Raw genomic sequence first — 21,165 nt, 5'->3', positions numbered from 1 at the left:
AACTGCAAAAGTGTATTCATGTTACCAACACACATCTAAGTATGGATATTGACATGACTAGATACGAATGAATCACTAAATAAGGGCTGTAGACAGCCTAGAGGGGATTAAGGGAAAGGGTACCAAATTGGAATTCTAATAAGCCTTATACCCTGTCTACCATATTATCAGGAATCGGTATATAGATGTGTGTGTGTGTGTGTGTGTGTATTCATGTAGCCTAGATGGCTATGCTGCCAGTTTTAGACTGAGTTTCTGTCTAGGTGTATTATCACAACCCATTCTGTTTGGTTTGTCCATCCTCTGCTAGCATCCTTTCCCAAATCCCTAGCCCTCTGGTGAAAACTCATTTATTCAATTCTGCAGGCATCTAAGCCCAAGCTATAACATAAACAGCTAAAAATCCTTTTCTGTTATTGTAAGGAGTGAGAGCAAATTGAATCTCAGGTGCCATGGCAGCATGTCTGGAATTGAAGCAACCTGTTTAACCTTAGTTCTTTGATAAAAGGTAGATTAGGTAGCTTTCAAAGTCTCCTTTCCCCAAGATAAGAGTAAATAGCAGGATGCCTTTCAGGGAAGTGGAATCTTACAGCTCCCCTCACGGTACCTATAAAAGGGAATATGTCCATTTCTAAGGATCCTGCTTACCATCAGCAAGTTAGCATCTCTGGGGAGAAAGCCCTTCCCACTCTCTTCCTCACAGAAGAGGCAAGCTTTGTGCTTTCCCTCCTACCACCGCCTCGTTCCTGTGACTGCCTGCCTCCCAGTGTTCTGTCTTGCCTTCCATTTAACCTTCTCGGGATGGAGATGCAGACAGAAAGCATGTGCCCTGCTGCCCGTGCCATTCATCTTCTGTAGATTGATGAAAGCACACCATCCAGAACAATGCAGTTATAGATTTTTCCTGCAGAGCTAGTTTCTGAATTGCTGTGATTTGAAACTTGGTATAGTATTCTGAAGTCATGTCAATCATAAAATTCATCAGGAACTGGAAGGGTTAAGTGGTTAGTAATTTAGGCGCTGGAGCTCTATTGCCTGGGTTCAAGTCCCACCTCTGCCATTACCGCCTGTGTAAACTTGTATAAGTTAAATTAACTTCTCTAGGTTTCAGTTTTTCCTCATTAGTATCTGCCTCACAGAGTTGTGAGGAGTGAATGAATTAATCCACATAGCATTTAGAATAGTACCTGGCTTATGGGAAGTGCTTAAGTGTTGGCTGCTATTGTTATTATTGTTAAATGGGCACTGAATAAAGATAGGAAGTATATGCAAGTGATTACAAAGAGATGGGAGTCACTCTATCTTTAGGTTGTTTATAAACTTCAAAAGCTAAAAAATACCTCAGAAAGGAAGAAGAAAACCTGGACAAAACCTGAAAGAGAAAGAATGGTTTGAGATCCCAAGGAGATAAAGGTTTAGGAAATTGTCACTAAAAATCTATAATTAGGAGATAAAATCCAGACTATGGTGATGAAGTCTCTGAAGAGAAAAGTTGCTGCTCCCTAAAAGGTTAGCGAGAGTTCTCAGTTGTTGCTTTAAGGATGTGAATAGTTTCAAGGTCACTGAAAAGTGTGCAGTCTATTGGCATTCCCAGCTTCCAGCCTGCCTAAGAGAGAGGTACAAAGGCTCCTGCCTATTTTGGGCTTTGCTGAATTTCATTTTCCAGGTCCTTGCTGCAGGGACAGATCTGAAGGTCAGTGCCTGTGCACTGTTCATTCTCACTGTAGAGAATGTGAGGCAGTGGTGCAAGCGGGGTTGTCCACCGACCTTTCTGGTGGGTGCGGTGTTTGCAGGTTTGTCTTGGAGAGAGCAAATCCTATTTGCCTCTTGGCTTTAGAATGCTATGAGACGTGGATTATAATAAGGCTGGATTACTGAAGCTTTAATCGTGCCTCATAGAGACTGGATTATCATCGTGTTTAAGAAGTAGACTCTGAGATCCTGCTGAATAGATGTCTAATGAACACTTGATGAGCTCTTGCAAAGTGCTTTCTTGTAATCGTAGGAAAATAATGAATAAGAGGATAACTCAAACACTGCCATTAAATTGTGTTTTCTTGAGTTCATTTTGTTTCATTCTAGTTTAAATTGTGTGCATCATACACTAGGAAAATCTCTTTGCTTATCGACTCATATATTATATAGCATTCCTGATTTTAGATAGGTTAAGAGCACTGCCCTTCCTTATTTTATAGATCTGATTTTGATTACAGATCATCTGTACCCTGTTTTGCTCTCTCTCTCTCTCTCTCTCTCTATATATATATATATATATATACACACACACATATGTAAATGTATATATACAACTTGCACTTATTTCAGCATCTTAATTCATATTTTGTTGCGTTTTGAATTTGATCCACATGTATACATATTTGCTTATTTTTCAATGGCTGTTTCCTTCCTTATATTAGTATTTCCTACACCTTTGTTTCATAACACTTTGACATGCATAGGCACCTGAGAGTCCTCGTTTATCATTATTTAATATTAACTCAAGTGCTGATGGCTTCCAGGGATGGCGTTATTTTAGGAGCCTGGTTTATTGATTTGCATTAATCTCTTAGTATTGACTAATGTATATATTTTCCTCTGTGTGAGAGTTTGTGACTTCAGGGCTTTCCCCACCCCTCTTTCCCCCAAACAAATGTTTCTGTATTAAGTGAGTCAAGTAACAAGAATTGTTGAAAACCATGTCTTATAATATACATATCAGCATTTTAAAAAGAAATGTAACAGCCTGACCAGGCGGTGGCGCAGTGGATAAAGCGTCGGACTGGGATGCCGAGGACCCAGGTTCAAGACCCCAAGGTTGCCAGCTTGAGTGCGGGCTCATCTGGTTTGAGCAAAAACTCACCAGCTTGGACCCAAGGTCGCTGGCTCGAGCAAGGGGTTACTTGGTCTGCTGAAGGCCCGCGGTCAAGGCACGTATGAGAAAGCAATCAATGAATAACTAAGGTGTTGCAATGCGCAACAAAATACTAATGATTGATGCTTCTCATCTCTCCATTCCTATCTGTCTGTCCCTTTCTATCCCTCTCTCTAACTCTCTCTCTGTCTCTGTAAAATAAATAAATAAAAATAAAAATAAATGTAACAAAGGGAGCTCCATCTTTTCAGATTGTAAAGTAATTTTGTAGACAGAGGTGTATTTATGATTCCTTTCATATATATATATTTGCTTTAGAGGGTCCATGATGGAGAGAGGGCACACTTAGACTATGTTGTTAGAGAGCAGTATTGTGCCACTGTGGGCTTGCTAAATATTTTGGGTAATAAGTAAGTATTAACGACATTGGCATTAGTTGATAACCCTGCTCTTAATGAGATCCAACCAGGAAATCTGCCCAGAACTCTATCTATCTATCTCTCTGCCCCTCTCTATCTTTTTGCTCTTTCTCTCTCTCATTCTTCTCAGCCCATAGGAAAGAAAACAGGGGCATTTCTTCTTTTTTTTTCTTTTTTCCTTTTTACTTAGAGGCGGGGAGGCAGAGAGACAAACTCTTGCATGACCCCCAACTGGGATTCACCCGGCAAACCCCCTACAGGGTGATGTTCTGCCCATCTGGGGCTGCTGCTCTGTTGCTCAGCAACCTAGCTATTTCAGTGCCTGAGGCAAGCTATAGAGCCATCCTCAGCACCTGGGTCCAATTTGCTCCAGTTGAGCCATGGCTGCGGGAGTAGCAGAGATGGGGAAGGGAGGAGAAGCAGATGGTTACTTCTCCTGTGTGCCGTGATTGGAATCGAATCTGGGACTTCCACACACTGGGCTGACACTCTACCACTGAGTCAAGCGGCCAGGGCAGGGGCATTTCTTAGTTTCATGAGACTATTTTGTCAAGGGATTGATTTTGTGAACTATGTTGAGGGGTAGATTTATTTTCTAGGACAATTTATTTATTGCCAGAGGTGATGTGACTATAGACTCTATCATTTGTATCTCAATGGTGAGACATTCCTCTTCTCTGGAACAAATACCTTTCACTTAGAAGCTCCTGGCCAGGTTCCATTCTCTGGCTTTTTCTCTCCACATGGAGCCTCTAATTCAGTTTCTAAGCAGCTCTTGCTCCTACATGCTGGAAGGCAGATGACCTCAGCCTGGCACACACAGAAGCCTCTCTCTGGCGGGCCCAGCTCTTCCTTCCTCCAGGCGGGGCGGGGCCACAGATGTGTGCTAATGACAGCTTCTCTTTGTTTACAGGGTTTGGGATGCTCTGACAGACAATTACATCCCTTCACTCTCTGAAGACTGGAGGGACCCAAACATCGAGGCTCTGAATGGCAACAGCTCTGATACTGAGGTACCTCTCTGCTCCCTCTCCCATCCACCCCTCCCCCCACTTAATAGGGCTTGAAAAGATGTGGATTCTAGTTTGAAAAACATTCAGTAACTGAATAGTCTTCCCCATTAAATGCTCAAGATCATTACTAGGAAGGTAGTTGTGGAGGAGGTGAAAAATAAGATGAGGGGGTATATCTACTGTGTACATGAGGTGATTGATCATTAGCTGTGAAAAATGTAAATGCAGATACTTCTTTTGCTGATCTGTGTACTACAACGTGGAAAATTAGGTGGTCTGAAGTAAGAGAGTGGCTACCACATGTTTCTTTTGTGTTCAAGCAATAATGATTAAAAAGAACAATTCAGTCCTATCAAAGCAATGCTGAGAGCAAGGGCTGACCGATCAGTGGCCATCTTAGAACTTGGCTAATGGCCAAAGGTGGGGCTCAGATATTAGTGAGGTGGCCATGCAATGGGGAGGAATTTTTTTTTTTTTTTTATTCATTTTAGAAGGGAGAGAGAGAGAGAGAGAGAGAGAGAGAAGGGGAGGAGGAGCAGGAGCAGGAAGCTTCAACTCCCATATGTGCCTTGACCCGGCAAGGCCAGGTTTTTTTTCTTTTTTCTGAAGCTGGAAACGGGGAGAGACAGTCAGACAGACTCCCGCATGCGCCCGACCGGGATCCACCCGGCACGCCCACCAGGGGCGACGCTCTGCCCACCAGGGGGCGATACTCTGCCCCTCCCGGGCGTCGCTCTGCCGCGACCAGAACCACTCTAGCGCCTGGGGCAGAGGCCAAGGAGCCATCCGCAGCGCCCAGGCCATCTTTGCTCCAATGGAGCCTTGGCTGCGGGAGGGGAAGAGAGAGACAGAGAGGAAGGAGGGGGGGTGGAGAAGCAAATGGGCACTTCTCCTATGTGCCCTGGCTGGGAATCAAACCCGGGTCCCCCGCACGCCAGGCCAACGCTCTACCGCTGAGCCAACCGGCCAGGGCCGGGGAGGAATTCTTTATGAAACTCAACCAAAGAGACATCTATGTGGCTGGACCTGAGTTCCATTCTGTGGTTTCTGATACCAAAGAAGAAAGTAGCACAAGGGCTTCTGAATAAATAAAGAGAATGCTTATATTGAGTTGATTTGCACTGAGTGACTTTTTCAGAAGATCCAAACTGCCCCTCCTAGCTGATTCTACACTAAAAAATAAAATAAAAAGAAAAAAAAAGTACACTCATATAGTAGCTGAAAGCCAATTTCTGCCTTGCTTAGTGTTGAGGAAACAGCTGTTAGGATTGCTCTCTGGTTTCCCAGCTGCAAGCACTTTGCATGATTAGTGCATGAGCACATGGCAGAGCCGTATGTGTGGTCTATGTAAGGCTACAGGTGCTTTCCTTTGGCTCTGATTGCCTGCCCACCACTGCACAGGGCCGTTTTGCTGTTCATTTGTCTGCTTCTGTGAGAAAGTTTTCCCCTGCCTGTTTGCTCGTCCACCATCGTGAGACTCTTAATAAGTGGAATGGCCAGACGCTTTCTGGCTCCACAGTTCCTCTACCATCTGCCTGAATCAAATGTGAACCTGCCTTGCTTTGGCCACCGGCATTAACACTTGGTTTTCTAGTTTCAGCTGTAAAAGAAATTTGACAATTTCTTATCAGAAAGGGCGTAGCAAATAAGGGTGGAGGGTGGGTCTGATATTCCTAGGTGTTCTAGAATTGAGTTCAAGTAAAAGTGCTACAAACAGGTTTCCTTACTGGGCAATGTTTCTGCAGATCATTGACCAAAATTGCATAGAGTGATTAGCATAGAGTGGCTGACTTTTTGAAAAGGTAGTTATATATTCTTTTTAACTCTTCTAAAAATTAGCAACCCAAAATACTGAAAAAATCTCAAGGCTTCATTGATGGGGCAGGTAAGATGGTGACATTAAGACTGAGAGATCTGCTACAAGACTATTCAGCATAGATCTTGGAGGGTGTATCTCAGGTCCTGTTTGGAACTCCCTCCTGCTTACTTTCTCCTGCAATGCTTATATGTATGGTGTTTAGTATGTATCCAAAATTCAGAGGAGAAGATAGGCAATAATGAAACAAATCTAGTTACTGAAATTAAAACAGGTCCATCTTGGTGCAAAAGGCAGATTTTGCTGTTATCTCTTTTGCCACCTTGCCAACTCACTGTGGATCAAACTACATGTGGATTAAGCCAAATGTTATATAAAATAGCTTGCCCTTCAAAAGGACTTCAATTTATCCTCATTTGCAGATTTCCCTCAAGAGGGTTAATATTTCAGGGTAAATTGAATGACCCTGAGCAGGATGATCTTGAGCTTTGTTCCTTGTAGAATTTCTTTCATCTAACCCATGGGAAAGGACAAGGTAACAAAGTGGATGGATCAAGGCTGTTTTATTTCATCCTTCTTAATTATCTGCATTCATTACAGTAGAGCTCTTTTAACTGACCTCAGTTGAAAGGCTTGCTAGATTAACCAGTACTCTGTATTCCTTCTGTAAAACGTACCAACTGGATTCCCTTGGCATGCTGAATGCACACAGCTGGTAGGCTTCTTTCTAATGAGCTTGCACAGCCCTTCTTCTACTTAAGTGGTTCACTGCCAAGAATCAGTTGTATTTATTCCTAACTCTGTTCATGATTGCACTTATGACTGAAACTAAGTAATTTAATTAAATACTATAGAAAGTGTTGGGTTATGACTGCAAAGAGTCATTTTTGCTTTTTACAATCAAAGTAACACATATACATAGTTTTAAGACTCAAATAATACTTTTGAAATAATATGAGACTTAAAACAAATGGAAAGAGCAGCCCAATTTGTCTTTCTCTACTCCACAGAGGCAACCTCACTTATTTCTTTCAGCTGATTCTTTTGGCAGATATGTTCAGTTTTCTAAATAACACATTTGCATCGCCATTTCTTTGATTATTTAAAATTAACAGTTTTTGCTGTTTTCTATTTGTATTGTGGAAGATAATATTTAATTATTTTATATCACCTCAAATGCTCCAAATTAGCCTGAGCCATCCTAATATACTAGAATTGTTACCAATTTATAGTTAAATCAATATTAAGTACACACACGTGTAACTGTGTACTGTTTCTTTCTTTCTTTTTTTTTTTTTTTTTGTATTTTTCTGAAGTTGGAAACGGGGAGGCAGTCAGACTCCCGCATGTGCCCGACCGGGATCCACCCAGCATGCCCACCAGGGGGCAATGCTCTGCCCATCTGGGGCGTTGCTCTATTGCAACCAGGGCCCTTCTAATGCCTGAGGCAAAGGCCATAGAGCCATCCTCAGTGGCCTGGCCAACTTTGCTCGAATGGAGCCTTGGCTGTGGGAGGGGAAGATAGAGACAGAGAGGAAGGAGAGGGGGAGGGGTGGAGAAGCAGATGGGTGCTTCTCCTGTGTGCCCTGGCCGGGAATCGAACCCAGGACTCCTGCACGCCAGGCTGACGCTCTACCACTGAGCCAACCAACCAGGGCCTGTGTACTGTTTCTTAACGAATCATGTACGGTGTTCTATAAGAATATTTTCTTTCTTGTACCACTTTTTGATTAATCTGTAGTAAAGCATTACCTTGTTTTTTTCATTTGCTTTATTTCCTATATCTATCTTAATTCAAACCCAAACTCTGAGTGAATTCTAAATCTCATGGTCAGGTGAAGAAAAAATCAGATATTATATAAATTTAATTAATTTTTTTCTAGAAAACACCTAAACCAGTACCCTCTATCTTTCTGCCATAAACTTGCCTTGTTGTGTTCTACACAGCCACACAGCTAGTCACACAGCTGCTGTCCTGGGACACCTTTATCTTGGAGGTTCTTCTTGCCTCTCTCTTTGGTCCTCTGCCTGATATATTTTTATCTTTTTGTTTTGGTATAAACAAAATCAGTATATTCTTGAGAAAGGGAACAGAAGATTATGTGTTTTAAAATCTATGAGAATGTCTTTTCTGTCATCTATTTGATGAAGAGTTTGACTTGATAGTTAAATTGCAAATATTTTTTTCAGAATTCCAAAGACATCATTCTTTTATCTTCTAGCTTACAGTTGCTGTGAGAAGCCCCAAATCGACTTAGATTGCCTGTCTTTTATATCTGACCCTCTTTTGGTTCCTTTCAGAAGCTTTAAGGATATTTTTCTTTTCCTTTCTTATTTGAAATGTGCCTTAGAGTGAGTTACAAAAAGGTTTTGGGTTTTTTTGTATTTTTCTGAAGCTGGAAATGGGGAGGCAGTCAGACAGACTCCCACATGCGCCCCACCAGGATCCACCCGGCATGCCCACCAGGGGGCGATGCTCTGCCCATCTGGGGAATTGCTCTGTTGCAACCAGAGCCATTCTAGCGCCTGAGGCAGAGGCCATGGAGCCATTCTCGGCGCCCGGGGCCAACTTTGCTCCAATGGAGCCTTGGCTGTGGGAGAGGAAGAGAGAGACAGAGAGGAAGGAGAGAAGGAGGGGTGGAGAAGCAGATGGGCGCTTCTCCTATGTGCCCTGGCTAGGAATCAAACCCAGGACTCCTGCATGCCAGGCCAACTCTCTACCACTGAGCCAACCATCCAGGGCACAAAAACTTTTTTATTAATTCATTCTGCATCATACTCAGTGGTCCCTTTTAGCCTGGAAGCTCATGATTTAATATTGTACCATGTTTTCTTGTGTTATTTTTCTAAAGATTAATTATTTCTGTTTTCTGCTTCTATTGAGATGGATACATGACTTTCTCCTTCATTATGTTAATGTGATGAAGTACCTGAATTGATTAAATCAACCTTGCATTCTTGAGATAAACCCAACTTGGTCATGATGGATTAGTATTTTATTTTATTTTTTGGCTTTCTTCTTTTCTCACAGTTTTATTGAGGAATGCTTGGCATACAATAAATGGTACACATTAAAGTATGTATTTTGATGTTTTGATGTATTTATATATCTGTGAAACTATCACTACAATCAAGATAGTGAGCTATCTGTCATTCCTCCCACGCACTCTTCCCAATCTCTTAGGTGACCTATTTCTGTCACTGTAGATTAGTTTGCATTTTCTAGAATTTTGTATAAATGAAATAATGCAGCATGTGCTCTTTTTTTGGTCTGGGTTTTAAAACTCAGTATAATTATTTAAGAATGCATTCATTTTATTGTATGTATCAACAGTTCATTTTTTATCGCTGAGTAGGATTTCATTATATGGATGTACCATATTTTGCTTATTCATTTACCTGTCGATGAACATTTACATGGCTTCCAGTTTTTTTTTTTTTGTTTGTTTGTTTTTTCAGAGACAGAGAGTCAGAGAGAGGGATAGATAGGGACAGACAGGAATGGAAAGAGATAAGAAGCATCAATCATCAGTTTTTCGTTGGGACACCTTAGTTGTTCATTGATTGCTTTCTCATATGTGCCTTGACCACAGGCCTTCAGCAGACCAAGTAACCCCTTGCTCAAGCCAACGACCTTGGGTCCAAGCTGGTGAGCCTTGCTCAAACCAAATGAGCCCACACTCAAGCTGGCGACCTTGGGGTTTCAAATCTGGGTCTTCTGCATCCCAGTCTGACGCTCTCTCCACTGCACCACTGCCTGGTCAGGCCAGTTTTTAAATATTAGAAATAAAGCTATTATAAACAGTCTTCTGTAAGTCTTTTTTGTGGAAATACGTATCCGTTTCTCTTGGTAAAAAACCTCTGAGTAGAATGTCTGGGTTATTAGGTAAGTGTATGTTTCACTTTCTAAGGAACTGCCAAACTGTTCTCTATTTTGGGAGCTCCAATTATTTCACTTCCTCACCGACACTTGTTATAGATAGCTTTTTAAATTTAAGACATTAGGATAGGTATATAGAAGTATCTAATTTTGGTTTTAATTTGCATTTCCCTAGTAACATATGATATTGAACATTTTTTCATGGGCTTATCTACAACCAGTGTGTCTTTTTTGGTAAAGTGCCTGTTCAAATAAATCTTTTGCCCATTTTCTTAGTGGTTTGTGTTCTTATTATTCAGTTGTTAAAGTTTCTGTGTTAAAAGATAAATAAAATGAGGCATATTAAATTTATAAGTTATTTGAGTAAAAATCAATTCAAATTAGGCAGTGGCAAACCCGAAATTGTTAGGAGTATTCCACTGACATGAAGAAGAAAAAAAGACTGCTGCAGAGAAGAGATAGAAGCAAAGGAAGGATATCATGTGATTGGCTATAGCTTACTTAGGTGGTTGTACTATTTGGGAAAGCCTAGTTGGTTGGTTGTGACTGGTTGTCCTTTGGTTTGAATTTTCAGCCTTGAGGTTTTAGAGGCTTGGGTTTAGGTTTGCTTAGAAGGCCACTAAGGCATTCAAGCCTCTTCAGTCTAACGATGCCCTTGTTTAATTAATCTAACACATATATGGTAGATGTAGGGTTTTTTTGTCTGATATATGTTATATGAATATTTTTTCCTGCCTATGGATTGCCTTTTAACTTTATTAACAATATTTTTTAAGGGTCAAATGTTTTTTTTAAAATGTGAAGTCCAATTTATTGATTCTTTTTATACTTTGTGCTTCTTGTGTAGTATTTCAGATACTACCAAACCCAGGGTCACTGAGATTTTTCTTAAGTTTTCTAGACATTTTATAGTTTTAGCTGTTGTATGGTTTATGATTGATTTCAAGTTAGTTATGTAAGTGGTGTGGGGTAAGGGTCATGGTTCATGTGTGTGTGGGGGCTATCCATTGTTCCAGTACTTGTCATTGAAAATAGTATTCATTCCATATTAAATTATCTTAGCACCTGTGTTGAAAATCAATTGGCCATATATATGTGGATCTGTTTCTGAATTCTCTATTCTCTTTCACTGATATATGTGTATCTTTATGTCAATATTATGCTGTATTCATCATTATAGTTTAAACTAAGTCTTGACCTAAAATAGGATGTTTTCCAGTATTGTTCTCTTTTTTTCAAAATTGTTTTTGCTATTTTAACTCCTTTGCATTTCCATGTAAAATTTGGAATCTCCACATCAATTTCTATAAAAATAGCATGCTGGAAATTCAACTGTGACTGTATTAAATCTATAGACCTCCTTATACATATTTGTATCAATTTATTATGTTAATATGGTAAATTACACTAATTGATTTTCAAAAATTAAGCCAACCTTTTGTTCTTTAGATAAACACCACTTAGTAATGATATATTGTCCTTTTTTATATAACTGGAATTCAATTTGCTAATATTTTATTTTATTTTACATTTTTAATTTTTTTTTTTTTTTTTAGTGAGAGACACACAGACAGGGACAGACGGCAGAAAAGAAGGGAGAGAGATGAGAAGCATCAACTCATAGTTACGGCCCCTTAATTGTTCATTGATTGCTTTCTCATACATGCCTTGACTGAGGGACTCCAGCTGAGCCACTGGCCCTTGCTCAAGCCAGCAACCTTGGGCTCAAACGAGCGACCTTTGAGATCAAGCCAGCAACCATGGGGTCGTGTCTGTGAGCCTGTGCTCAAGCCAGTGACCTTGGGGTTTCGAACCTGCGTTAGCATCCCAGGCTGATGCTCTATATTCACTATGCCATCACCTGGTCAGGCTGCTAATATTTTAATTAAGAATTTTTTATCTATGTTTACAAGGAATCTTTTCTGTAATTTTTATTTGGAATGTCAAAATAAATTGGGAATTTTTCTTACTCTATTTTCTTAAAGAATTGTATTAGGTTGGTTTAATTTTTTTCTTAAATATTTGATAGACTACATCAGTGAAACCATCTGAACCAGGGGTTTTCTCTGCAGAATATTTTTGATTACAGATTCAATTCTTTAATAGATATAGGGCTATTTATATTTTTCATTTCTTCCTTAGTTGGTTTTGTTAAATTGTATTTTTAAAGGAACTTGTTCATTAAATCTGTCATTGAATGTATTGACCACAAAATTGCTTATGATATTCTCTTATTCTTTTAATGTCAGTAAGATCTATTGCAACATCCCCTTTTTATTAGAGATATTTTTTCCACAGGCCTAATTTTTATTCTGGAATATAAAGCTCTTTTTAAATTAAAGTATAGTTGACATACATTATATTAGTTTCAGGTGTACAACATAATGAAATTCACATTTATATACTTTACAAAATGATCAACACAAAAAGTCCACCATCCATCATCTGTCACCATGCAAAGTTATTGTGATACTATTAACTTCATTCCTATTCGCTACTTTATATCCCCATGACTTATGTTACAACTACAAGTTTGCACTTCTTAATACCTTTCACCTTTTTTGCCTATACCTCAACTTCCAATCCTCTAGAAACTCAATTTTTCTGTATCTTTGAGACTGTTTTGTTTGTTTCACTTTTTTAGATTTCACACATAAGTGAAATGATACAGTGTTTGTCTTTCTCTTATTTCACTAGCACAGTACCCTCTAGGCCTATCTATACTGTCACAAATAGCAAGATTGAATTATTTTTCATGGCTGAGTAGTGTTCCAGGGTGTGTATATGTGTATGTGTGTGTGTGTACACATATATCCACATACACATATATCCACTTCTTTTTTTTTTTTTTTTTTTTTTCTAAAGCTGGAAACGGGGAGAGACAGTCAGACAGACTCCCGCATGTGCCTGACCTGGATCCACCTGGCACGCCCACCAGGGGCGACGCTCTGCCCACCAGGGGGTGATGCTCTGCCCCTCTGGGGCATCGCTCTGCCACGACCAGAGCTACTCTAGCGCCTGGGGCAGAGGCCAAGGAGTCATCCCCAGCCCCCGGGCCATCTTTGCTCCAATGGAGCCTTGGCTGCGGGAGGGGAAGAGAGAGACAGAGAGGAAGGAGGGGGGTGGGGGGTGGAGAAGCAAATGGGTGCTTCTCCTATGTGCCCTGGCTGGGAATCGAACCTGGGTCCCCCGCACGCCAGGCTGACACTCTACCGCTGAGCCAACCGGCCAGGGCTTATATCCACTTCTTTATCCACCTAGGTTGCTTCCATATCTTAGCCATTGTAAATAATGTGGCAGTGAATATAGGAGTGCATATATCTTTTTGAATTAGTGTTTTCTTTTCTTTAGATAAACACCCAGAAGTGGAATTACTGAATCCTTCTTTGTCTCTTGTTTTGGCCTTTGTTTTAAAGTCTATTTTGTCTGATATAAGTATTGTTATCCCAGCTTCTTTTTTTTTTTTCCCATTTCCATTTCTATGAAATATCTTTTCCATCTTTTTACTTTCAGTCTATGTCTTTCAATCTGTAGTCTCATGTAGGTGACAAATGTAAAAATTTTGGTTTTTATTTTTATCCATTTAGTCACCCTATATTTTTCAGTGGAGCACTAGTCAATTTACATTTAAGTAATTATTGATAGGTATGTACTTGCTGCCATTTAAATCATTCTCATAGTGGATTTGTAAGTGGTTGGTCTACTATCTTTACTATATGTTTGCTTTTACTAATGAGATTTTTTTCCTTTTCATATATTTTCTTGTTCCTAGTTTTGGCCTTTTCTTTTCCACTTAAAGAATTCCCTTTAACATTTCTTATAATGCTGGTTTACTGATGAATTCATATAGTTTTGCTTGTCTGGGAAAATCTTGATCTCTCCTTCAATTCTGAATGATAACCTTGCTGGATAAAGTATTCTTGGTTGTAGGTTTTTTCCTTTTCATCATATTGAATCTATCATGTCACTCCCTTCTGGCCTGCAAAGTTTCTTTTCAAAAATCAGCTGATAGTCTTATGGGAATTCCTTTGTATATAACTAGTGGTTTTTCTCTTGCTGCTTTTAAGAGTCCTTTTCTTTAACTTTTAACAATTTAATTATAATGTGTCTTGATGTGGGTCTTATTGGATTAATTTTGTTTGGGAATTTTTTTGCTTCTTGGACTTGGATGTCTGTTTCCTTCATCAGGTTAGGAAAGTTTTCAGCTATTATTTCTTCAAATAGGGTTTCTGTCCCTTTCTCTCTCTCTCTCTCTTCTCCTTCTGGGATCCCTATTATTCAAATGTTAGTACTCTTGATGTTGTCCCAAAGGGCTCTTATGTTATCCTCATTCTTTTTAACTTTTTTCTTTTTTGAATTTCCAACTGGATATTTTCCACTGTCCTGTCTTCCTGATTGTTGATCCATTCTTCTGCATCATCTGATATGCTGCAGATTTTTTCCAGTGTATTTTAAATTTCAGTTGTCAAATTCTTTGGTTCTGATAGGTTCTTTATTATAATTTTTATCTCTTTGTTGAAATTCTCACTGAGTTTATGCACTTGTCTGCAGAGTTTTTTTGTTTTTTTTTTTGTTTTTTTTTCCCGAAGCTAGAAACGGGGAGAGACAGTCAGACAGACTCCCGCATGCGCCCAATCGGGATCCACCCGGCACGCCCACCAGGGGCAAAGCTCTGCCCACCAGGGGGCGATGCTCTGCCCCTCTGGGGCGTTGCTCTGCCACGACCAGAGCCACTCTAGCGCCTGGGGCAGAGGCCAAGGAGCCATCCTCAGCACCCGGGCCATCTTTGCTCCAATGGAGCCTCGGCTATGGTAGGGGAAGAGAGAGACAGAGAGGAAGGAGGGGGGTGGAGAAGCAAATGGGCGCTTCTCCTATGTGCCCTGGCCGGGAATTGAACCCGGGTCCCCCGCACGCCAGGCCAATGCTCTACCGCTGAGCCAACCGGCCAGGGCCTTTTTTTTTTTTTTTTAACAGAGTTAGAGAGCGAGAGTCAGAGAGAGGGATAGATAGGGACAGACAGGAACAGAGAGAGATGAGAATCATCAATCATTAGTTTTTTTGTTGCGACACCTTAGTTGTTCATTGATTGCTTTCTCATATGTGCCTTAACCGTGGGGCTACAGCAGACTGAGTAACCCCTTGCTTGAGCCAGTGACCTTGGGTCCAAGCTGGTGAGCTTTTACTCAAACCAGATGAGCCTGCACTCAAGCTAGCGACCTCGAGGTCTTGAATCTGGGTCTTCCACATCCCAGTTTGACACTCTATCCACTGCACCACCACTTGGTCAGGTGTCTGCAGAGTTTAATGAGCATCTTTATGACTATTACTTTGAACTCTTCATCTTAGTAGACAGGTTACCTCAGTTTTATTTAGTTCTCTTCTGGGGTGTTGTCCTTTTTTGGGGGAGGAACATATTCTTTTTTCTCATTTTACCTGTTTGTTTCTAGGTATTAGGTAGGATGGTTAAATCTCCTGGTCTTAAAAAAGTGGTCTTATTTAGAGGGTGTATTGTGGGGCCCAGTGGTGGAATCCCCCTTGTCACCAGAGCCAGGTAATCCAGTGGTGGTCCCTGGGTGAACTAATGGGGCCTCCTGCTGTGTCTGGGCCATAACTTCTATAAACACACTGGCAGGTGAGGCTGGTCCCTGGCCTGCTGACTGTGAGGACTGGACACAACTGTTGTGGGCTCACTGGTGTGCAGGGTACACCAGCATGCTGTTGCAGAAACACTGGTGTGTGCTGGTGCCGACTAAGGCTACTCAGTAGGTGTGGTAAAACAAGAGTCACTTTGGAGGGGTGCTAGCCTGTGTGGGTCCTCAGAGAAATGCCAGGGTGGGTTGAACAGTGTTAGCAAGGTTAATGGAGAGTGTGTGAAATGGTGCCTGCCAGTGGCAGGTCATCCAGATTATAGAAAGGGGCAGGGGGGTTGGCACACTCCAGCACTTCTCAGAGAAAGTTCCAACTTATCCCTGTCCCTCCAGCACACACCCTGAAATTAGTCAATGTATCACCTTCATGTATGACCTAGGTCACTGGTCGGCAAACTGCGGCTTGCGAGCCACATGTGGCTCTTTGGCGCCTTGAGTGTGGCTCTTCCACAAAATGCCATGTGCAGGCGCTACCTTGATAAGGAATGTACCTACCTATATAGTTTAAGTTTAAAAAATTTGGCTCTCAAAAGAAATTTCCATTGTTGTACTGTTGATATTTGGCTCTGTTGACTAATGAGTTTGCCGACCACTGACCTAGGTGCTTTTCAAACTGCTGCCTCTGTCTCAGGACTCAGAAAGAACACAACCTGGGTTTCCTACAGCCCTTATGCTTTCCCAGACATAAGCCCCACTGGTTTTCAAAGCCAGATGTTATAGGCACTCCTCTTCCTGGTGCAGGTTTCCCAGGCTACGGCTCAGAGCCCTCACTCTTCAGGGATGACTTCTGTGGTTGTGATGTCCCTCTCACTTGTGAGTCACTGCATGGGAAATGTAGGGTAGGGTAGGTCCTGACTAGACTTATTCTCCACCCCTCCTACCTGTTTCAATGTGTTTTTTTTTATATTCAGAGTTATAGAAAATCTGTTCTGCTAGTAGTCAGATTGTTCTCAGAGATAGCTGTTTTATTTATAGTTGTAGTTTTGGTCTCAATGAGAGGAAGTGGGCTCAGGATCTTCCTTCTTCACCATCTTGAACTTGAAGCTAGGAGTCTTGCTCTTGAATTCCAAATTTAGCTTGTCTGTGAAATGTCATTTCTCATGGTTGGTGCACAGCCCCTACAGAAACATTTCTCAGGGTAGGATCACCACGTCGGTGCCCCACTCCAGTGTGCAGCTCTCACCATTACAGATGTTGTTAATTTGTGTTTTCTTTCTTCTCTCCCTATCCCTCACCTCTCTATCTCATCATTATATGTATGGATTTATCACTTTTATTCATCTTTCTGGAGAACCACTTCCTTTCTCTATTATTTGTTCATTTTCTAGTTTGTTGATTTCTTAACTTTATTATTTCCTTCCTAGGCTTACTTTATTCCCTCATTATTTTAAGCTTGTTAAAGTGGGAGCTTAGATCATATATATACACATTTTTTTAAGTGAGAAGAGGGGAGATAGACAGACTCCTACATGTGCCCTGACCCAGACCCACCCAGAAACCCCTGTTTGGAGCCAAAGCTCAAATCAAACAAGTTATCCTCAGTGCCTGAGGCTGATGCTCAGACTAACTGAGCTATCCTCAGTGCCCAGGGCCAAGCTGGAACCAATTGAGCCACTGGCTGCAAGAGAGAAAGAGAGAGAGAAGTGGGAGAGGGAAGGGAAGAGAAGCAGATGATCACTTCTCATGTGTACCCTGACCAGGGATTGAGCCTGGGATATTAGCACACCAGGCTGACACTACTCACTGAGCCAACTGACCAGGGCTGGATCATATTTTAAACTTTAAAAAAATAACTGTCTTAGTCTGTTTGGACTGCTATAACAAAATATCACAAATCGGGTAGCTTTTACACAACAGAAATTTATTTCTCACAGTCTGGGAACCCAAGATCAGGGTGGTCAGCCTGGTTGGGTTCTGATAAAGGCCCCCTTCAGCTTAAAGACTGCCAGAGTCTGGCTGTGTCCACAGGTGGTATAAGGAGCTCAGGATGATTTTTTTATATTTACCCACATATTTATCATTTTTTGGTATTCTTTATTTCTTCCTGTAGATCTAATTTTCCATCATTTCCTTTCAGGTCAAACACCTCTGTAAGTCACCTGTGGAGGTGACAGATTCTCTCAGCTCTTAAGTTACTTTAGGTTTTCTTTGTCCAGGATCACAGCCTTTCACTGTGCTCAGTGCTAGCAAACTATTGGCTCATAGATTTTGTCCAGATTTATAGTTGTTCATGTCAGGAGGGAGAAGTCCAGTACTAGTTACCTTGTCATGGCTAGAAGAGGCCCTCTCTTCTGTTTTCACTTTTCAGAATTCCTCTAATTAAAGTGTAATTAAAGTGTTGGACTTAAAATGGATCTCCTCATTGTTTTTTCTTTTCATTTTTTTAAAATTTTTTTATTTATTCATTTTAGAGAGGAGAGGGAGAGACAGAGAGAGAGAAGGGGAGAGGAGGAGCTGGAAGCACCAACTCCCATATGTGCCTTGACCAGGCAAGCCCAGGGTTTCGAACCGGCCACCTCAGCATTTCCATTCAAGCTTTGTCATTCCATTTCAGAGCATAGACAGAGCAGACTGAGCAGACTTTTTAAAGACCCTAGAATCTTCAGAACAATAAATGATTGTTGCCTTCAACTTAAAGTCACCAGCTGCATTATTCCCCAACAAGAGAGTCAGCTTGTCCTTTGAAGCCAGGCATTGACTTCTCCTCTCTAGCTATAAATGTCTTAGATGGCATCTTCTTCCCATATAAGGCTGTTTTGTCTACATTGAAAATGTGTTGTTGACTATAGACACCTTTATTAATTATCTTAGGTAAAGCGTCCAGGTCGACGCTTTATCCACTGCGCCACCACATGTCAGGCCTTCTTTTCATTTTTTATCTACTTATTTTATTTTACTCTCTAGGTGATTTTTTTTTACCTTTTCAATTCTTCTACTCAGGATCTCAATTTTCTATCATATTTTTATTTTTAAGAGCTTTTTCTTATTTGTATGTATTTTTAAGATTTTATTTATTTTATTCATTTTAGGGGGAGGGAGGGAGAGACAGAGACAGAAGGCAGGGAGGAGCAGGAGGCATCAACTCCCATATGTGCCTTGACCAGGCAAGCCCAAGGTTTTGAACCAATGACCTCAGCATTCCAGGTCGACACTTTATTCACTGTGCCACCACAGGTCAGGCTCTTTCTTGTTTTTTGATTGATTTTATTAAATAGATCCTATTTCAAGGATGCAGTGTTTTCTTGTTATGTCTCAAAGGGCAGTGATGATAGGAAGGGAATTCTTCTGTCTTCTGTATTGTTTTGTTTTGTTTTTCAAATTATAAGGGAAAGTTTATTTAGAAAGTTACAGAAGTGAAGGTAGTAGAAGTGAGCCAGCTGGGTGGCATGGGCTTAGGAAGCAAGCTACAGAGCAGAAGAAGGGCCCCTTGGAGTTTAGGAGAGAGAAAGACAGGTAGCATGCCTGGGGAAAGACAAGAGGGAGGGGAAAGGCACAAGTGTGCTCTTAAGATGGAGAACATGCTTTGTATTGCTTTTGATTTCCCTCTTCCGTGTATTTGTTTTAGTCACTGTCTTTCATGTTGGGGATTGTCCTCAAATATCTGACAATCCTTAGTCACTTCATACTTAAAAGTAAGGCTAGCAACCCTGGCTGGTGGCTCAGTGGGTAGAGTATTGGCCCGGTATATGGACATCCCAGATTCAATTCCCAGTCAGGGCACACAGGAAAAGAGACCACCTGCTTCTCCACCCCCTTCATCTCCCCCTTCTCTCCCTCTTCCCCTCCAGTAGCCAGTGGCTTGATTGGTTCAAGCATAGCCTCTGGGGCTAAGGATAGGTTGGGTTGCTCTGAGCAGTCAGCCTTAGGCACTAAAAATAGCTTGGCCCCAGATGGAGTTGCAGGGTGGATTCTCATCAGGATGCATGCAGGAGTCTGCCTCACTGTCTCCTCTCCTCCCACCTGAAAAAAACCCAGTAAGGCTAGAAAGCTGAGCTTTCTGTTGGGCAGGGCTTGTCTCCTGCTGGAACTCACTATAGAGTGATCAGCCAGGATCTGGTCATTTTGTTTGGACACCCCAAATATTGGCATGCATCTCTAAGTCCTTTCTTAAGCAGTGTCCCAGAAATGTACTGACTACAAAGTGCAGTCTTCCAATGTCTTGTTGGAGAATAAACCTGTGTGCTGTTATCCTTGAAGTCCAGTTAGAAAAGGGCACTGGGGGTCTATGGTGAATAGGTAGATTTTAAATTACTCTGTTTTTGGTAAGATTTCTCACTCCTACTTTCAGGTGGCCTGGTGCCTCTGAGTCTAGAGCCTCCCTAGATCAACCTTCCCAGAGGGAGGTTTCTAGTGCAGAGGTCGGGAAACTTTTTGGCTGAGAGAGCCATGAACACCACATATTTTAAAATGTAATTCCATGAGAGCCATACAATGACCCATGTATGTTACACATTATCCAATAAAAATTTGGTGTTGTCCCAGAGGACATCTGTGATTGGCTCCAGCCACCCGCAACCATGAACATGAGTGGTAAGAAATGAATGGATACATGAGAATATTTTATATTTTTAATGTTATTATTATTTTTATTAAAGATTTGTCTGCGAGCCAGATGTAGCCATTAAAAGAGCCACATCTGGCTTGTGAGCCATAGGTTCCCGACCCCTGCTCTAGTGCTTTTGATGGTGAGAGGATGGTTGTGGTCTTTGTAAATGGGACAGGAGAAGACCTGGACTCTCACTGCTCCTGATTAAAAATCTTTCTTTTCAGCCCACCTCATACTGCACTGGAGTGTTCATTCCTGAGCTTTTCAAGATCTTCAGTGCAAATCCACTTACTTTTGGCAGCTCTTCCACAGGGTTTAACTCTCTCCAGTCGGCTAGGTCAGCATCTGCTTTCTAGCATCTCTTTTGCTATTATTGTCTTTTCTCCAGTTTCTTTTGTCCCTATGGGACAGTATTTTTTGACCCCTTTGCTCTCAATTAAGTAGCATTTCAGGAAAAAAGAGGAGATAAATGTGTGTGCTCAATTTCCTACGTACCTTCCTTCTGCTATAAAATAAGGAAATGGGGAATCATTTAAAAACTGTGTTATTAGCCTGACCGGTGGTAGTGCAGTGGACTGAGCATCAGCCTGGGATGCTGAGGTCCTGGGTTTAAAATCTTGAGGTCGCCAGCTTGAGTGTGGGCTTGTCAGCTTGAGTGGGAGCTTGCCAGCCCCACTCAACCAGATGAGCACAGGATCATTGATATGATCCCAAGGTCTCGCTGGCTTAAGCAAGGGGTCACTGGCTTGTCTTGAGCCCCCGGTCAAGGCATATATGAGAAGCAATCAATGAACAACTAAAGTGAAGCAGCTTTGAATTGATGTCTCTCATTTCTCTCCTCCCTCTTTCTACCTTCCTGTCTTTTTCTTTTCTTTTCTTTTTTTAACATAGAGAGAAGGATAGACAGGGACAGGCAGACAGGAACGGAGAGATGAGAAGCATCAATCATTAGTTTTTTGTACGCAACACCT

At 41.3% G+C, this 21,165-nt stretch overlaps 1 protein-coding gene across 1 annotated transcript in view; it reads left to right on the top strand.

Annotated features, from left to right (window-relative positions):
- The window catches only part of FEZ1 (fasciculation and elongation protein zeta 1), a 58,133-nt gene that overhangs the window by 10,985 nt on the left and 25,983 nt on the right, over positions 1-21,165 (top strand). The window contains exon 3 of the mRNA XM_066254994.1: positions 4,205-4,304. Within this exon, the coding sequence (XP_066111091.1) occupies positions 4,205-4,304 (100 nt within the window). The remainder of the gene's footprint in view (positions 1-4,204; positions 4,305-21,165) is intronic.

Source organism: Saccopteryx bilineata, chromosome 2 (assembly GCF_036850765.1).
Source record: "Saccopteryx bilineata isolate mSacBil1 chromosome 2, mSacBil1_pri_phased_curated, whole genome shotgun sequence".
Classification (NCBI taxonomy): Eukaryota; Metazoa; Chordata; class Mammalia; order Chiroptera; family Emballonuridae; genus Saccopteryx; species Saccopteryx bilineata.
The sequence above is the reverse complement of the archived record's forward strand: the minus strand, read 5'-3'. Positions and strand labels throughout refer to the sequence as shown.